Source organism: Oscarella lobularis, chromosome 3, assembly GCF_947507565.1.
Source record: "Oscarella lobularis chromosome 3, ooOscLobu1.1, whole genome shotgun sequence".
In the NCBI taxonomy this organism is placed as follows: Eukaryota; Metazoa; Porifera; class Homoscleromorpha; order Homosclerophorida; family Oscarellidae; genus Oscarella; species Oscarella lobularis.
This window is the reverse complement of record NC_089177.1, coordinates 1,655,107-1,672,359: the sequence shown is the minus strand read 5'-3', so window position 1 is coordinate 1,672,359 and position 17,253 is coordinate 1,655,107. Positions and strand designations below refer to the sequence as shown.

Below are 17,253 nucleotides of genomic sequence, written 5' to 3'. Positions count from 1 at the left end.
CAAGGGTCGCAGTTATCTAACGCGCGCACCTTCCAAAAATTCGCATCATCAGCCGGCTACTCAGCTAGCCTCGTACCCAAGCAACCGGAGAAAGGGCCTGGGTACGAGGCTACCGCTCAGCCAGCTTGCTCAGCCGCTCTTAACGCGCAAAAATTAAGAAAATAGAAGACAGGCATGCTTTCACCAAGAAAATTGGTACACAGTTTCATGGCAATACGTTTGTGATGGCCTTAGGACACAAGATGGAAAAGCTTCCTACGGAAAAATTTCCGCTAAACGCAGAGATTCTAGAGAAAAGACGGTTACCTGATTGACAGCGTCAGGGAAATTCTGCGTCTCCATGCAGAACCCTTCGTGTCTTTGATACGCATGTTTGCCTTTGCCAATCACTGACCCATCGAGAAAGTTTCCCGTGTAGAGTTGCATGCCAGGCTGCGTAGAAAATACTTCCATCTTTCTTTCAGTTCCGGAATGAAAAACGCTTTTCCAAGACAGAAATTAAATTTTTTCCCATCTGAGGGACATACAGTACCTAGAAATGAGCTGCAACGTTCCGTGCATGGCATCCTTTGGAACGCTCAGCACATAATTGTGATCGTAACCTCGCCGGTCTGGTGTCGACTCAATACGACTTCCTATAGATGCAGGCTTTCTGAAATCAAACGGTGACCCCTCAACATTTGCAATTTCTCCTAAAACCTCCAGTTTGTTACACATGGAGAAGTAGTACTAGTATCTCGTAGAGATCACCTGTTGGAATTGCAGTATCGTCAACTGGCGTATAGCGAGATGCCAAGATTTCAACTACATGATCATCCAAAACTGACCCCGATGCCTAGGAGGAAAATTTTAAATAATGGCAAAATACCGTAGCCTAATTAATATCCACTATTGCAATACCTGACCCCCCAAATTAAAATAGGAATGATTAGATAAATTGATAGGCGTCGCTTTGGTTGTAGTCGCGCTGTACTGAATTCGGATGCCATTTCCTTTTGCCAAAGAGAATTTCACCGTGCAGTCAAGCTGCCCTGGATAGCCTTCTTCTCCATCTTCGCTTCTGTACGTAAACGTCACGCAGCCTTCAGCCTCATTGGCCTTACTTGACCAAAGTTTCTAAACGTTTTAATAACTAATTAATCGCTTAGGTTTAATTCATGCGAGAATATGACATCACTTTGTCAAATCCGATTACGCCTCCGTGGAGATGATTCTTTCCGTTGTTTTGAGCTAGCACTATCTCGTTGCCGTCGAGGGTAAACCGGCCATTAGCAATGCGATTGGCAACACGCCCAACCGTCACTCCAAGGTAGGGCGTTTGATTTAGGTAACCTACCGGTACAATTAGTTCAACTTATTATGCTCTTAGTTGTTCAAAGGGATTACCGGACAGATCGTCGAAACCGAGCACGATGTCGCTTGTTGCACTCTTCCTGTGATTTTGCACGCTACTAGTACATCACGTGATCGACTAGAAGAACTAACCGACTTGGGCAGAAAACGGAAACTATGGCAGCTCCTAAAGCGCTGACGCTAAACTGAAAGCCACTCGCGCTCTCGAAAGTATAAAGAGCGACTTCCTTTCCATCAGGAAGCATGCCAAACGTCGATTTCACGACAGTAGTCGTCATCATCCAATCAAACTTGAACGTATGAAGTCAAGAGTGCGTTCAGCACAGCGTAGTGTACACGAGCCGTTCGAAAACTCAGAGCGAGTGAAGCGCGTGCGCTAACGAAACGGAAAGTGCTCCACCCCAAATTTCTTCGGGAAAAAATGGCCGACGAAGCGCGGTTCTTAGTCGTCGCAATCGACGTAGGGACCACCTACAGCGGCTACGCCATGTCCTTCACTGACGAGAAGTACGCTATCCAAGCCATTCGCGAAGTAGATGGCCACAGTCCCATTGCTGGCTGCCCCACACCGGGAAAAGTTCCTACTGCTCTCCTTCTAAAACCCGACGGCAGCTTTCACTCGTTCGGTCATAAGGCACTGCATTACTATAATATAGAGCTAGATGAAGAGGGCCAGAAGCAGTGGATGTATTTCAGTCGATTCAAAATGAGCCTTCACCAGACCAAGGTAGAATCTGTTCGTTAGACTTTCTGCTCGTTAGACTTTCATTGGCTACTTTTGTTGTTACCCTTGCCACTCTCTAGCATCTTTCTCGTTCTTCAATGGCTATTGCTGCCAACGGAAAGGAAATTCCTCTTAAAACGGTTTTTGCTTTTTCACTTGGCCATTTCAAAGATGCCGCCATTGATCAAATTAGCAGTTGCTCCATGTACGACGTTGATCCACAGCATGTTAAGTGGGTCATCACCGTTCCTGCTATCTGGGATGACGGGGCTAAGCAGATCATGAGGGAAGCTGCATATGAGGTAAAAGGCTCTACTGATTGCGTTTATTAGATGTTTTTTATAGGGAGGCCTCACGTCTCTTTTCCATCCTGAACGTCTTGTAATTTCGTTGGAACCCGAAGCAGCTGCAGTATATTGCAAGGCAATTCATCTCATGTCGAGTGCCGTTCATGAAACAGAGAACACGAGTGTTGCATACGAGTCCGGCACGAGGTATCTCTTAGCTGATCTGGGAGGTGGAACAGTCGATGTTGCTGTTCATGAGGTTCAGCAGGATGATCTGATCAGAGAGCTGCATCACGCCACAGGAGGTGCCTGGGGCGGAACGTATGTAGATAAAAATTTCGTTGATCTGTTAGTTCGCGTTTTCGGCCAGGCTTCCATCGACAAGTTCCGCCGTGAGCACCAAGGCGATTGGGTAGATCTAATGTCAAATAAATTTGAGTCAGCAAAGCGTTGCGCAGAACAAAACGGGAAGCTCTTCGTTGAACTGCCGTTTGATTTTTACGGATTCATGATCAGCGAAGGAAAGTCCGTAAAGGACAGCATCAATCGATTCAACAATGCCAACGTGAAATTCTCCCACGGAAAATTAACAATCAATTTCCCGGAAGTCCGAAAGTTATTTGAGCCAGTATTTGCTAACATTCTTGCTCATCTCAAGCATCTCCTCGAAAAGATTTCAAATATCAAATTCATGATCTTAGTCGGTGGCTTTGCCACGTGCAGACTGCTTCAAGACTACCTGAAAGAGGCCTTCGAGAAATCATTCGGTCTTCGCGTGATTGCTGCACGCGAACCGTCTCTTTCTGTTGTAATGGGTTCGGTGCTGTTTGGACATGATCCCCTAGTCTTTCTTAGCCGTCGGGTCAAGTACACCTACGGAGTGGAAAGCAGCCGAGATTTTCGTCGCGGTGTTGATCCCGAGTCACAGCTTACCTATGGAGACGACGGTGTGGCAAAGTGCGCCTTTACCTTCACTGTTTTTGTCAGAAAAAACACTGAAATTGAAATAGGGCAGGAGATAGTGAACACCTTTTCTCCCTTGTGTCCCGACTCAATAGAAGTCAAAGTCATCATATGCACGTCTGACGACGTCAATCCTCGCTATACTACTGATGAGGGCGTTAAGAAAGCCGCTGTCATGAAACTACCTATGCCGAACACGGCTAAAGGCAAAAACAGAGTTATTAAGGTATTTATGCAATTTGGAGCTACGGAAGTCGTCGTCAGGTCTGAAGATATGTCTAGTGGAAACATGGCTAAGAGGAGAGTACTCTTAGATTTTTTGTAGTGGCTTGCATCAATTTGGGACGTTATGCCTACATTTCTAAGAAGCAAATTGAGTCCCTTTTAAGATCCTCAAATTGAACTTGAGTGCACTCACTTTATACATATATGCACTCTGCGTATGCACGGTCAAGAACTTTAAAAATCTATCGCCTATTGTTCTGACCTGCGGTCCTTTTCAGCGGCTTTTCCGTCCACAACATGAATTAAAAATTCGTGGGTACTCAAATAGACGTTTTTGCCCACACGATTGGGTAATAACATCTCCCCAAGGCCTCTAGAGTCTTTCCGGTGGCTTACAGGCTGTAGATCCCAACCGATTTAGGCTTAGCTTCTTCCTCGTTCTCTTAGAGATTAATCACCAAAGTTTCAGCTGGTTCAAATATTCGAGCAAGGGTCAGTGACATGTACTTTCAGACATAAACATGTGATACGGATCTTGATATTTCTGAGCAAGTAAGGCAAGTTGTATACTGTTAGAAATCTCTTTCTTTGCTCTTTCATCCTACACTACCAAATTAATTAAATCTAATATGTTAATTGAATTAATGATTTTTAAAAAGCGTCGAATTTTTGCCAAATTCGGACACGTTTATTAGCGATATTTTATTGTAGGGCAATCACCAAAAATCTGAAAATTTATCGCTGTCGGGCTTTTTTTGCATTTCTCGAAAATAGATACATATACTGTATACAGCGGAAAATTACCAAATTACGCTTTCAAAACACATCAAGGATTTTTGAGATTGAAGTCATGCCGTCATCGTGTGTAGGCAGGGTGTACGGTATACCCAGAATGACGCAACGCAGGGAGAGAATCACGTGACAAAGCTACAGAGCCAAGGAAGACGAACGTTCGCATGTCACAGCGAAATCTCTTTGAGCTTCGCAAGGTCTGTCACGGTGGCGTTTTATAAACGATGTGCACGTTGCAAATGCCCCTGACGTTTAGAACCCGCGCCAGCGTCTCCATTCACAACGAGCACTCGATGTAACCGTAGAGGTAGAGCGAGCTCTAGAGGAGAAGTCGGAGAAGACGTCATCTTTCCATCGGCGCAAGGGTAACGCCTTCTAAAGCCGTCTCCTATCTGAAGTTGATATTGACGTTCTACAGAAGCCCAAAGAGATCTCCTTAGGCTCAAGGAGGATCTCCAAGGTGACAAATCGTCTTTACCACTTCTTCACTACGCAGTAGCGAATGGAACACTCTCAGTTGTTTCGGTAAACGTAACTCGGATAGGAGTGGGAGGATCGAACCCATTCAGTGGAGGCGTTCCTTTCGATTCGTAGTACTTACTTCGCGCTTGGCAATCTCGCTTGGCTACCTGCACCGCCGAAGACAACGAGACCGTCCTTCACATTGCAGCTGAGAGGAATCTTCCCGGAATGGCAGCACTTCTTGTGAGCGGGGGAAAAGACGCATGTCGATTTTTCGAAGCTAATTCTTCCCATGCAGCTGCTAAGTGAAGTTGTAGATGACGATCGAGCTTTGGCTCTCGCGGAGAAAATAGAAGCAAGCGTTTGCAGCACCGAAGCAATTGAGCATTGGAGCAAAGAATTGAGAGAGCTTCAAAAGGATTCAAATCATTTTGACGGGCAGTTGGGAAGCCAGTTATTATTGACTCGCGCCCATTCAAATCACCACACTCCAATTAGCAGTGCTGCCCTACGCGGTTCAGAAAAGACGTTGCAGCTAATGTTAGATTGGGGTAAGAAAATTGCCGATTTCGTGACAGATCAATGCATTTGTATAAACTTCAGCGATGACATTTGGCTTAAACCGCCACAAAAGCTGGCCAGATGTTATTTACTCTGCAGACAAAAATGGTTCATCGCTTTTGCACTTAGCTGTTGAAAGCAGAAATGTCCAGGTTTGAGTCAGAGAGAGTGTCATTGATCAATCGTATCTCCTGTTCTAACTTAGGCTGTACAGTGCCTCTGCCGCATATCTGATGTGACAAGGAAAAGCGTGAGTGACGTCAAGAATGACCTGCATTTTTCTAATGCAGCGCCCTGCAGGCAGGAGGAGATGCAGCTGTTCACCTAGCAGCCGATTGCGGAAGTGTTGAAATGCTGACAGTTTTGGAAAATTCAAATCCGGCCGTTCTTGGACAGAGAGACAAGAAGGGAAGAAGTTTGATGCATCGGTAGGATTAAAGCGTTCTTGCTACTTCGAATGTCAGTTACTGCATGCTAGGGCAGCAAAAGCAAACAAGGCACCGCTCATCGTTTTCTTGCTCACGAAAGTATATAGAGGCGTGCGTACATCTCCGTTCTTAAGAGTTGTCTCTTTCAGGAAGTCGACATCAACGATAAAGACGAATTGGGCAACACACCTCTAATGTTAGCCGCCAGATACGACAGCAGTGAAGCAATTGACGCAATAATGAAATCGCCTCATGTCGATTTGGAGATTACGAACAATTCGGGGTGCACCATTGTGCACAGTGCAGTGGGAAATTTTCAAGCTCTAGAATCGCTTTTGGAGGTATTGGTGTTTTAGCTCTCAATTAAACCAATCCGTATTGATCAACACTCTTAAAGTATGACACAAAAGTCATTGGCGTACTGAACAAAGGAGATCAAAATGGTCACACACCACTGCATTGTGCATCAATGGGTGGCTATCATAAGGTTCTAACGGCCATTTTTTCTACATATTATACAAACTCCTGTCCAGGACATAGTAAGGTTACTCGAAAGAGGAGCAAATCCTAATTCCAAAAGCATAAGCAAAGAAACTCCTCTCCATTTGGCAGCTGAGTACAATAAACTTTATCGTAAATAACAGACCTACACGTTCTCTTCCCCTCGTCGTAGGAACGGTTGGCTGCGATCAAGTAGACGGCTCATGGAGCGATGTGACGTTAACGCAATCGACTGCGAAGGACAAACGGCTCTTCACAAAGCCGCAGCATCTGGAAGCTACCCAATAGCAAGAGCCCTCATTCATAAAGGAGCTAAATTTTACAGGTAGATCGAATACGTCGAGTACTCGCTCTTTCGCCAGTGTTACCAATTTAGGGACGTTCGAGATAGAACCCCTTTGCATTACGCTGCTGCTTCGGGAGACGTAGAAACGTGTCGCGCCTTAGTTGACAGTGGAGCCCCAATTGAGAACATCAACTTGGAAGATTCAAACGGGGTAAAGCACTACTCTGAAGACTCAATCGACGCAAATATTTTGAGTCGCTAGGATACTCCCCTCCATCTTGCAGTCGAAGGAAACCGAGCAGACACTGTGGCGTTTCTTTTGAGAAGATTAAAACATGCGAGAAATGGTTTTCCTCCTGACTATCAAATTGGAAAGCTCAACAAATCCCAGCGCAACGCCCTAGACGTTGCACTGCAGCGTGGAAACAGCGACGCTGCAGCAGAGTTTGCTAATAGCGAATTGTGCGTTCTGTTCTTCGACGTGACACTATATAACGATCCTTAAAAGGTGGAGCGTGTTCTTGCGGGATACGGGAAAGACAGAAGAACGTCAGATTCAGCTGATGGTCGAAAAAATGCCAGCAGTAGCCTTGGTAACAAATGAGCGCACTGTCTGTGTTCTCTGTACCCGCATTATTTCTGTAGAAATTTTTAAATCGATGCTATGCAAAGAAAGATCGCTTCATCGTTCGTTTGCATTAGGCTCTCCTTTGAATTTGCTAAGTACTAGTTTCTGTTCAGGAAAGCTACGATTTTCGCCTTTTGCAAGGCAACGCAACGACCAACCGATCTAGCATACAATCTCTCAAGGTCAGACTGTTTCCGCGAATGGCTATAACTTTAAACTTCGCTCTATATATCGAAGACAATGTGTGACCTGGAAGCCACAGAGTGCCTTTCACATCCTGTCTGCACAGCTATACTCAACCATAAATGGTTTGTACGCCAAAGATTTTCTTTCCAAATTGTAATTTTTATGAACAGGGTCAATTTTGGTCTGTGGTTTACTCTTCCCGCTGCACTGTTCTTCGTTGTCTACGTCGTTCTACTCAGCGTCTATGTTACTGAAATGCACCCATCACACAGGGAGAATCAAACCGAATCAAGCTGGGCTCACGTCACTGCCATGCGCTGGAGCCTTATAGTCTTAGCCTCAATTCTGGGCCTGCTTCTACTATCATGGCTAGCATCGACAATAGTTCAAACTTCCGTGAAAAGGAAGCCTCAAGTAAAAAAGTACCTGTATTTGGTTCCCTGTTCTACGGATAATATTCGATAGTCGATTTGGTCTCTCTTTCGATCGTTCTTCGCTCTGAGACTGCTACTTGTCATCACTACATTACTATTTCTAATACCAATCAACGAACCTGACGATAATCCAAACTGGGTTGCGGGAGCAGTAGCGGTGTTTTGTGGTTGGCTGAATTTTGTCCTTCTCCTCAGGCGGTAAGGACACTCCTGAAATATCAAATGAGATATAGTCAGTCTTTCTACGCAGAGTTCCGTATTTTGGACTTTTTGTGGTTATGATTTATAAAATGTTCAAGAGGCTACTTCAGGTATATGCCGATACATGTACTTTGCAAAAGTCACTTTCTCGCTACCATTGCTTTTTTGCCTTGCAAGGTTTCCTTGCTGATATTGCTCTTTACGTTTGCTTTTGCCTTTTCATTTTATGCCCTGACCGCTGAACAAGTACAGTAACAGCAGATTTAGAAAATTGATTAAATAAGCATTTTATTTTCGCGTTTTAGAACGTCTATCCGTCGTTCAAGGAAACTCCGCTCGCTTTCTTACGAGTTTTTTCCATAATGGCAGGAGAACTGGAATTCTTCAATGTGTTTCTCCCAACGGACGCAAAGGGTAAAGATGTTCCTCTTCAAAACTACGCCTGGCTGGCCCTACTCTACGTATTCTGCGTCCTTATTATGGCAGTCTTAGTGCAAAACCTTTTGGTAGTAGTAATAATACTGTACATGATTTGAGCAAGAGCTATTCGTGGTTTTCCACAGATTGGTCTGGCTGTGGGAGACATTGATTATATAAGGAAAAGGGCGACGTTGAAAAGCTATATTATGCAAATTGAGGATTACATTGCAATTCAAGAAAAGACTCCAGAATGGCTTCGACGACGCTACGAAAAAGAGCCAAGCTCGTTAGAACAGAAGAGCACAAGTTGGAAGAGCAGAGTAAGAAGCTTCACTGGCGGAAAGTAAAATCTCATATATTCGTCTTTCCAGTTTTGGAAGAGACTTGAAGTAAGTGATTTACGCGACGAGGCGAGAGGAAAATTGAGGGCTGAAGACGCTGAAAACCGGACAGAGTTGAGAAAGCTTTTGAAAATGTAAGAATGCAATCACTCGCTCGCTTTTCTTCCTATCAATTGCATCTGAAGGCAACAAGCAAAAATCGATCAAATGGCTGATACGATTGAGTGGATGAAAGAGAAAATGATCAAGCAGAGAGAGACGCGAGGATCGCTTCACGACACAAGCGTCCTCCTGTCAACGCGCGATAGAGAATCGATCAGCGCTACGGAGTCCATGAAACGAACAGTTAGCGAATCGATTTTTGACGAAACGGACAAGGCTCGACTTCGGGTGCCAATCAAAGAAGAGCCAGACGCCAATTAGGCAACGGGATTAACGCTGCGCGACGTACCGCTGCTCACCGCTGGATTTTTTGATTCGCACCTCCGCTTTAAATGGTCGTCTCCGATTGCACTTGCGTGTAGATATCTGATCTAGATGACCATTTCAACGATTACAAAGCACAATTGAATAACCTATTCGAACGTGCCTGTAGTTGCTCACTTCTAGAACGAAACGCGTAGCTGCAGACAGAAGCGACGAAAGCTATGCGGCTTCATCACACGTGTGCTATAGAACAAGCATTCTTAACGAGTAGATCCGCTTCACAGGCCCTGCGGTTCTTTCGGAACTACACAAAAAAGATCACCCATAATGCAAACGTGAATTATCTATCTGACCGTCCTCTTCTGTTCGAACTCTCAGAGGAGGATCTGGTCCTTGCCTAATCAATAACGATGTGATCGTGTTTGCTTTGAAAAGCCGAAAAATGAGTCTTGGCTAATTCTGCCATCGTTGTGAGTCGCGCCTATACCCCTCCCTCTTAGGGTCAACACAATAAATGCAAATATGCACCTGAAAAACAGCAGTACCTAATCACATGTCCTGAGTGCTTCTTACACTAAGCGTGCTAGCCGGCGAACGTGCATTTTCAGCAGAATCAGACCAATTACGCAGGCCGTTGGTTTTGTCTTCGATCGTCATTAGACTGTTCACCACGGAAGCAACAGCTAGCCCAATGCGATCGCAGCTTGCATTTTCATCACTCAGCACAAGCCAATCATCATCCGAAACCCCAGGCGGAACCTTAACAAACACATGACATCTTCGCATGCTGCGTCTCACAGCGGTACTGTACTTGGAATATGTTCGACGGCACTCCAAAGCTTCCGCCCGCAGCTCCTCCAGTCACTTGAACCGGAATGACTGTATGATCGTTCCAAGCAAACTCTTCCGCCTCGTGCGCGGCACCAGGCCCACCTGCGAAACATTCAAAAACTTCTAAAATTTTGCACATTGCACACTAAGGATATCCGTTGCCTTCGACTAATATGCACGTCCTAAGAACGCGTGATATGAGCCGTTCTCTCTGTCTCACGCTCGTCCCGCAGAACAACGTTTTGCCATAGGGAAGAATTAGAAAGGAACCGTCGTCGTTTTGCTTTGCTTTAGCAGAAAAATCCTATAAGACACTGCATATGCAAGTTGCATAAAGTACATGTGCTCTGCTACCTGGTCATCCCTTTCAGGAAGAACGTGTATTACTCCGCTAGGAAGACCGAGTTTGGTTCTTTGTGCGGCAAAACTTTTGCCTAAGAAAACTTCTAAGTTGAGTACCAACCCGTCCCCCACCCTTACTAACCGATTGTTTCGCCGACGCCGTGAAAGCCACCTGTTACTAGGTACATTTCCGGGTTTTTAGCCAGATGCTCGCCAATAAACCTTAATTAATACTCGATTGTAAAGCTGCATATTTTTTCCGTCTATTTACCGGCAAATTTCAGAGGATTTTGAGTTGAAGAAAATAACACCGCCTGATATGTAGACCATTTGTTCAAATGCCAATTCCTTCTTCAACAGCTCAACCTAAATAACGATGCATGCTATGATTGTGTGTACTCACGTTCCCAAGTTACATCTTTTGAAAGCTGAGCGTCGTTTTCCGCGTCCTCCGCTTCGGAGTCAAAATTGGGATCGAGAGCTCTCTTGACAACGTCGCAGAGAATCTTCTCATAATTCATCCCCAAAGAATCCTATCAAAGCGTGCGTCGAATACCGTACGCTCCCACCCCAAAGCACTTTTCTCCTCACAATCATTCCTTTTGTGCCTATCAGCAAGCTCAGCCACGGCGGAAAAGCGAATTTCTCTGCCTGAAGTTTTACCAACTTTTTTCTATGTTCGCAATAATAGATCTAGAACAAACGACTTCCATTGGCCACCGAAGTGTCGCCGGCTGCCTCATTCTCCCTACCTGTTGCTGGCACACAATCGATTTAGCAAACGAGGCGGAGAGAACAAAAATGACGCACGCTGCTTCGTCGACTTTCGCCAAGAACTCCTTTCCAACTCCTACACAAAAACTGACGGACTTCTCAGCTCTCGCATGACTGTGGGCATGCGACGCTTCGGTGCGAGACAGAGCAGCCGTATTCCAGACGGCGTAGCCAGCATGTCGTAATTCCGCTTCAAGGTGATCTACTAACGCCTTCTGGTCAGTGTGACAGCAGATCAATAGAAGCGGTTTCACAGACGAAGGAGATCTCTTCAGGCTAGCCTTCAAAAATGGAAGGTGCCTCCTCAGAATAGTGTGTAGATGTGTAATGTCTTACTGGTTTTTCTTCTGACGTCATCCGGTTTAGTGCCTTTTCGCCAATTTCTTTGGCTACTCTTTTCAGGGACTCTTCATCCCAAACGCACTTGTCAGCATCTAAGAATAAAATTCATTCTCGACTTCTGTGCATCAATTTTTTATTACCACTGCCTGGAAGACGCCAAGGGATGAACTGAGTGGTGGCAAACTGAATAGCAAGACACCTAATAAAAAGGAAAATAATTTTCATAATACATTTTCAAATATAAACATTCCTGGGCGGCCAATCGGACAGAAAATTAACCGGTACAATATATTTCCCCAAAACGTCAGCAAGTTTGACCTAGAAAAAATAACAAGAGATTAATTGGTTATTAATTAAATAGCACACGATTGACATGTCACCTCTCTGTTTGTCCACTGCGTCTCGCCATAAGACGGAGTTATTAGGGGAACAAAAACCTGACACGTAGACACGCCCTCGTTCAAGGAATCTTGCCAATCAATGCCTGGTTTAATTTCGTGCACGTCCTTAAAAATTTAATTCGATTAGAAAAATTTTTTCACCACACGTCATTGCTTTACCAGATAGACGGAAAAGCCCAAGGTGCATAGCGCACTCTTCAAGTCTTGCGCAAATTTTGCCGCCTCTTTTCTTACGTAGCTTATGAGTATCTGCTTATCTCCTCCATCATCACTGACTCTGTGACACAAAACGACTAGTAAATATTCCGTCAGTCAGTACATTGCAAATTAACTTATTATCAAACACTGGTGACTCCCGTTTGTGCACGTGAGGATTACCTAAATAGACAATTGCATATAATCGATTGCCATTTGGACGATACTCTACACTGCTCACTTAGTCCGGGAATCCAATCGATTCCAATGTGACTATCTCCGGCCAAGCGCGCCGAGCGAATTTTCACCGTTTGACCAATCAGAACGTCGGCCACAGTCAAATCGCGTTCTTGTTCGCGAGCTACAGGCCAGCAATTCTGATCGAGAAAAAAGAAATCGTCTCCAATCCAATTCGCAAAGGATTTGACCTGAGAAGGCACTATTAATAATGTTCGAGGCAATCAACAAAAGGACTGTTGAACCTGTTTAGCAAAACCCAATCTCAGTTCTTTGATTGATTCCGTCGTGTCGATGAGCAGAAAACCAAGTGCGCTTCCGTCTTCGCTGAGGACGCCAATACGAGGTCGAACTGATAAAATCGTAATTAAAATTTCTATACACTCATGGACACCCAATTTTCACCAAATGTTTTTTGAAGTCGAACAAGACCCGATTCATTCACGACGTGCACGGCTTTAATTAGCGCCTCTTGTCTCGCGCTAACAGGCCATCTAGAAGAAAATCGAATTATATTTCTTGGGGGGACGTCACGTGAACGCACCCTTGGCTCGTTACGAAACGAAACGACGCGGGCAATTCGTCTACTTGCTCGTGCAGAGCGCTTCTGAGCTGCTTAATCGTGAGACATTTGTCGTCGGCCAAAACGAGTCCCAAAACGCGTTCGTTGCTGAATAGCGGCGATTCGCGCCCATTCGACGGTCGAGTCAAATCGCCTACAACGCTAACACCGAGAATACGACCTAAGAAAGCCGAAATGATGATAAAACGGCGCTAAATGCGAGGACAAACCCGAGGCGCTCATCGCCTGTGTCTCTGCGCCACGGATGCGATCCTACACTAAAGAAATAGTCCTCTAAGTCATTCTTTCAACACACGCTCACACAGTGACAAGTGGTAAGCTCTTGCACGCAGGAAAGTTCTTCAGCACGAAAAGTCCGGGTGTTTGGGACGTCCCGGATAACCTTAGATGTATCCTTCGAGTCGAGGCGTAGACGTTTGCATCGAAGGTACCGAGCATCACCCGGAATGTCCGCACGGTAGGTTGCGAGTGCAAAGAGGGGCCTTCTATCTTTCTCTTCTTCCAGGCCCTACGCTGCTCTTTACTCGCTACTACGAATCGAAGCCTCTCCGTCAATTTTACGCGTGTTCGGCCTATCGCGATCGAAAGTCGGACGGATGCAGCTTTTTCCAGTGGGCCGACGAACCGACGAGACCTGAAAAGGAAGCGCTGCGCCGTCAAATCAATGCGCTGCATCGTCCACGAAGAACGCACGCGGAGAACGAAGAACGACTAGAAAACTTGTCAGCCGAAGAGGGAAACGCCGTTAGATATTGCCACCAATGCGAAACGCTTCTGCCGAAGAAAGAGCGAAAGGAACACGCTGAGCACGAAGATCGAGTGCAGATGATCTCGAAAAACCGTTTGCGTTACCCAAGTCAAATATTGACACCACGTGACGACGATAAATCATATGCGGTAAGATTCCGTTGACCTAAAATTTTGTAATGTAATTTTTGCTGGTCTCGTGTTTTAGCAATACCTGTTTAATGAAGAATCGGTCGAATTTTTTCTTTCCATGTTGATCGAGCTTGAATTTAGTCACGTTCTTTGCATCGGCTGCCCAACGTAATACACCTTGAGATATATTACCGAAATCCTAAATCAAATCTTTTTTCTTTTATCAGTGTGCATGAAGCTGTTGTGGCATCAGAGTCTCCGCTTCAGAGCTTTCTGCTTGATCTCGATTACAGATACGTATGTAGTGAAAATTTTGCCATGAAAATTTTGAAATTTCTGTTCTAGACTCAGTTTTGGCCCCAATTGAGTTTCCAAGAATTCAATCTGTTCAACTGTCATTTCTTTGACGGAGCAAAGGGCGAAGCGAATTTTAAAAGATTTCTGAAATCTGCCAAAGGCGGAAAAATTGCCTTCTTTCTCGATCCTCCCTTTGGGGGCCTATCCGAAGCCATATCATCAACTCTCGCCAAACTCAAATCAATGGCCAGACCAAAAGCATTACATAGCGAACTATTCTGGGTTTTTCCCTATTTTCTGGAGAAGCAGCTACTTGATGCTTGCCCCTCGCTGCACATGCTAGACTACAAAGTAAAACGATCTAAATGCATTTATTTTGCTGTAACAGCTTTGATAGATTGGCTATTCAAATTATCCTAAAAGTAGAAATTCAAAACGAGGTTCTCACGTGAGATTATTCACGAGCGTCAATGCCGAAAAGGTCGTGCTTCCAGCAAGTGAAGGATATAGGTAACAATCTCATTTCATTAGTTAGTGAAGAGATATTAATTAATTTCTTAGATTTTGTACTCGGTGCAAGCGCTACTCTAGCCAGGAAAATAAACATTGCACGAAATGTAAAGCGTGCCCTTCGAAAGATGGGAGGACGTACGTACATTGCAACCTCTGCACAACTTGTGTCAAGCCAGGTCTGACATACGGAAACGGGTTAATAAACTAATTAATTAATCCTTGTAACTAGATTGGATTCATTGCCCGTCTTGTTTGAAGTGTATGCCGGTGTCACATACCTGTGAGGCGGAGGAGGGGTTAGTACCGCACTCTTTTTTTCCCCGCCAATAATTTCCCCCGACTTTCAGAGGCCCTGTCAAAGTGGGGTGTCACGTTTGCGGCGATGTAAGTCACAAGCGTCGAGACTGTCCCCGAATAGGCGTCCTATTCAAAAGGAAACAAAGGAAAAGGTAATCGCAAAGTAAATGCAGTATAGCTGTAGTGTATACACCTTGAATGTAGAAAGCGAGGTAAAGAGCAGCCAGCCAGTGGAAAACGACGGAATGAGCCATCAGTTGTTAACGTGTAGCTAAATTACTACATATTTGCCTATCAAGTGAATAAATGGTCCTACGACGTCCCCATCGGATGCGCACGCCTGACGTACGTACGATACTGTTTTGATAGTGAGTCCACCGTTCGTCGCTTGCGCGTTCATTGCACGCATCCTATCATGAAGCCTTGTTCCATTTTGATTGGCATCATATGTCTTGCTGCCTCATTGTTTGCTGCACCAATGGAAAACGAACCGAAAGGACCGACGCCTCTGGTAGATACAACAATAGGCCGAAATTATATGCCAGTTGGCAAGTTTTGCGCGTCTAATCATTTTCGCAGGAAATCGTCGAGTCAATCGCCGCACCGCTCACCGTAACGCAAATCGTCAACGAACTCATCGAACCATTCGTCCAGCGTAAGTAACCTGTGTAACACACGTGTAGGGGCGTAGGGCGTCACCCTCAGGAATGAAAACAGAATTGATTAAAATTTTGCATTCACCTGACTTTCTTTTAGCAAACCCGTTTCTGCCTGACCCTGACACGGTTCTTCTGATCGACATGCACGCGCAAATCGACGATCCGACAGCTGGAGACGTCGTGCGCGATCTGAGCGGAAACGGAAACCACGCCCAGGTGTACGGCGCTCCTCAATTCATACGTCACGACACCGGATGCATGAATTCGATTCAATTCGCCGAAGCCGACAAACTCGTCGTCGCCCATTCGCCATCGCTAGACATCACGCAACAAATCACTATAGAAGCGTGGATTCAGACGAATACTGACATGGGATACCTCTTGCTGAAAAAGGGATCGTACGGCTTTCCCAAATTTCTTGCCAACCACGTCGTCTTCTCATATTTTCATCTTCAAAAGTTGAATTGGTATCCCACTTTTTCTGTCACCCAGCCCGAGGCGACGGACGGCAAGTGGCACTATTTTGCCGCGACCTACGACGGAAAAGTCATTCGTTATTATCTCGACGGCGAACTGTCGAAGGAATTGGTTCAAGTAGACCACATTCGATCTACAACCAGTAGCATCGTCATCGGACACTCGGAAGGATGGCACGCATCCAATAAAATCAATTTTGCCGGAAAATTCTCCTCTCTTCGCGTTTCGAACCGCGCTCGAAGTCCCGACGAAATTCGACATTCGGCCGACATTGGAAACGCTTTGCTCCACGGTATCGGCTGTTCTGTCTAAGTCGGCAGGCCGGTGAGAGCGGACTCTTTTGGAGCGAGTAATTGTTTGTTGGCATTCACGATGTGCACCCTTGTTTTGTTTCATTATCCACCCGTAAAAGAGAGATAGATATGCGCTTGATCTTTTTCAGCAAGCTTTACTTTTATGCATGGCACGGCGAAAGGGCCGCGGGATAACAAGGTTTGCTGATTGTAGGTGTTACGTCAATCTGAAGTGACATGAACTGGTGCTGAGGTCTGCATGACAGTCTCCATATAGCCTGGTACTCTGAGTACTTTCACAAAGTAGTCAGGTAAAGCGACAGTTTGCTAAACTGTGACCATCTTATAGGTCCATGGGTTCAAATCCCATTCTCGTCGTTTACATCAGGGAATAGATTAATTGGTGGATTATCTGCTTTGGGAGTAGAAGGTTATGGGTTCAAGTCCCATTTCCCTGAAATTTTATTAAGTAGGACACATTTTAAGCTATGAGAGATAAAAAGATGTTAGGATTAATATTTACATTGCTCTTAATCGGGGCGTTACACGTGATGTTTATACCAAGAGAAAATAGTATTAAATTAAAGCTTGCAGCTTTACAGTGAACTTTAGCCACATTAACTGCTACAATAATATTATGAATCTCATTTGACGGCGAGGGCCAATTTCAAGCAACTCAAATAATAGAATGGATAAGTAGCACAACTGATCTATGATCTAGTGGAATGGTTGTTTTTGCAGTTGATGGTATATCTATATTTTTTATAATTTTAACAGCACTATTAATTCCAATATGTATATTAATCAGCTGAAACTCTATAAAATTCCTTCTTAAAGAGTTTTTATTATGTTTAATATTTTTAGAAATTTTATTAATGGGTGTTTTTACTGCATTAGATTTATTATTATTTTACA

At 44.8% G+C, this 17,253-nt stretch overlaps 6 protein-coding genes across 8 annotated transcripts; 4 read left to right on the top strand and 2 right to left on the bottom strand.

Moving 5' to 3' along the window:
- Positions 1-39: 39 nt before the first annotated feature.
- On the bottom strand, positions 40-1,711 carry LOC136184406 (galactose mutarotase-like). The gene is made up of 8 exons (XM_065971295.1): positions 1,486-1,711; positions 1,387-1,433; positions 1,178-1,332; positions 901-1,116; positions 751-835; positions 533-692; positions 307-481; positions 40-255 (listed from the first exon to the last, which is right to left on the bottom strand). The coding sequence occupies exons 1-8, from the start codon at positions 1,632-1,634 to the stop codon at positions 181-183; spliced, it is 1,062 nt and encodes a 353-aa protein (XP_065827367.1). The 5' UTR covers positions 1,635-1,711; the 3' UTR covers positions 40-180.
- On the top strand, positions 1,695-3,774 carry LOC136184403 (heat shock 70 kDa protein 12A-like). Its single transcript, XM_065971292.1, has 3 exons — positions 1,695-2,080; positions 2,158-2,379; positions 2,423-3,774. Exons 1-3 carry the CDS (start codon positions 1,775-1,777, stop codon positions 3,650-3,652), a joined length of 1,758 nt encoding a protein of 585 aa, XP_065827364.1. The 5' UTR covers positions 1,695-1,774; the 3' UTR covers positions 3,653-3,774.
- A 695-nt stretch (positions 3,775-4,469) lies between these two features.
- LOC136185472 (transient receptor potential cation channel subfamily A member 1-like) lies at positions 4,470-9,370 on the top strand. The gene is made up of 27 exons (XM_065972614.1): positions 4,470-4,541; positions 4,601-4,709; positions 4,763-4,869; positions 4,939-5,049; positions 5,105-5,357; positions 5,410-5,519; positions 5,573-5,617; positions 5,668-5,795; positions 5,846-5,894; positions 5,945-6,136; positions 6,193-6,282; positions 6,329-6,411; positions 6,469-6,621; positions 6,673-6,793; positions 6,845-7,044; positions 7,091-7,175; positions 7,228-7,269; positions 7,324-7,392; positions 7,448-7,518; positions 7,567-7,810; positions 7,862-8,028; positions 8,081-8,141; positions 8,209-8,277; positions 8,337-8,537; positions 8,595-8,771; positions 8,823-8,926; positions 8,978-9,370. Exons 1-27 carry the CDS (start codon positions 4,509-4,511, stop codon positions 9,213-9,215), a joined length of 3,312 nt encoding a protein of 1,103 aa, XP_065828686.1. The 5' UTR covers positions 4,470-4,508; the 3' UTR covers positions 9,216-9,370.
- LOC136185473 (uncharacterized) lies at positions 9,134-13,293 on the bottom strand. Of its 3 annotated transcripts, XM_065972617.1 has the most exons (24): positions 13,225-13,288; positions 13,133-13,175; positions 12,885-13,083; positions 12,746-12,834; positions 12,586-12,692; positions 12,345-12,531; positions 12,241-12,286; positions 12,068-12,185; positions 11,888-12,013; positions 11,760-11,825; positions 11,648-11,708; positions 11,502-11,599; positions 11,144-11,446; positions 10,983-11,084; positions 10,808-10,924; positions 10,663-10,757; positions 10,534-10,613; positions 10,404-10,483; positions 10,212-10,353; positions 10,030-10,151; positions 9,764-9,977; positions 9,572-9,713; positions 9,382-9,522; positions 9,134-9,325 (listed from the first exon to the last, which is right to left on the bottom strand). In XM_065972617.1, the coding sequence occupies exons 2-21, from the start codon at positions 13,143-13,145 to the stop codon at positions 9,768-9,770; spliced, it is 2,361 nt and encodes a 786-aa protein (XP_065828689.1). In that variant the 5' UTR covers positions 13,146-13,175; positions 13,225-13,288; the 3' UTR covers positions 9,134-9,325; positions 9,382-9,522; positions 9,572-9,713; positions 9,764-9,767. The 3 variants fall into 3 exon arrangements, with proteins under 3 accessions (XP_065828689.1, XP_065828687.1, XP_065828688.1); XM_065972615.1 differs by having other exon boundaries at positions 9,572-9,977; positions 13,227-13,293; XM_065972616.1 differs by having other exon boundaries at positions 9,396-9,522; positions 9,572-9,977.
- LOC136185474 (rRNA N6-adenosine-methyltransferase ZCCHC4-like) lies at positions 13,293-15,283 on the top strand. Its single transcript, XM_065972618.1, has 10 exons — positions 13,293-13,380; positions 13,429-13,820; positions 13,879-13,970; positions 14,030-14,099; positions 14,148-14,450; positions 14,497-14,609; positions 14,661-14,788; positions 14,842-14,908; positions 14,960-15,061; positions 15,114-15,283. Exons 1-10 carry the CDS (start codon positions 13,311-13,313, stop codon positions 15,178-15,180), a joined length of 1,404 nt encoding a protein of 467 aa, XP_065828690.1. The 5' UTR covers positions 13,293-13,310; the 3' UTR covers positions 15,181-15,283.
- Position 15,284: 1 nt separating this feature from the next.
- On the top strand, positions 15,285-16,477 carry LOC136185477 (uncharacterized). Its single transcript, XM_065972620.1, has 3 exons — positions 15,285-15,420; positions 15,489-15,564; positions 15,666-16,477. Exons 1-3 carry the CDS (start codon positions 15,325-15,327, stop codon positions 16,355-16,357), a joined length of 864 nt encoding a protein of 287 aa, XP_065828692.1. The 5' UTR covers positions 15,285-15,324; the 3' UTR covers positions 16,358-16,477.
- The last annotated feature ends 776 nt before the right edge of the window (positions 16,478-17,253 follow it).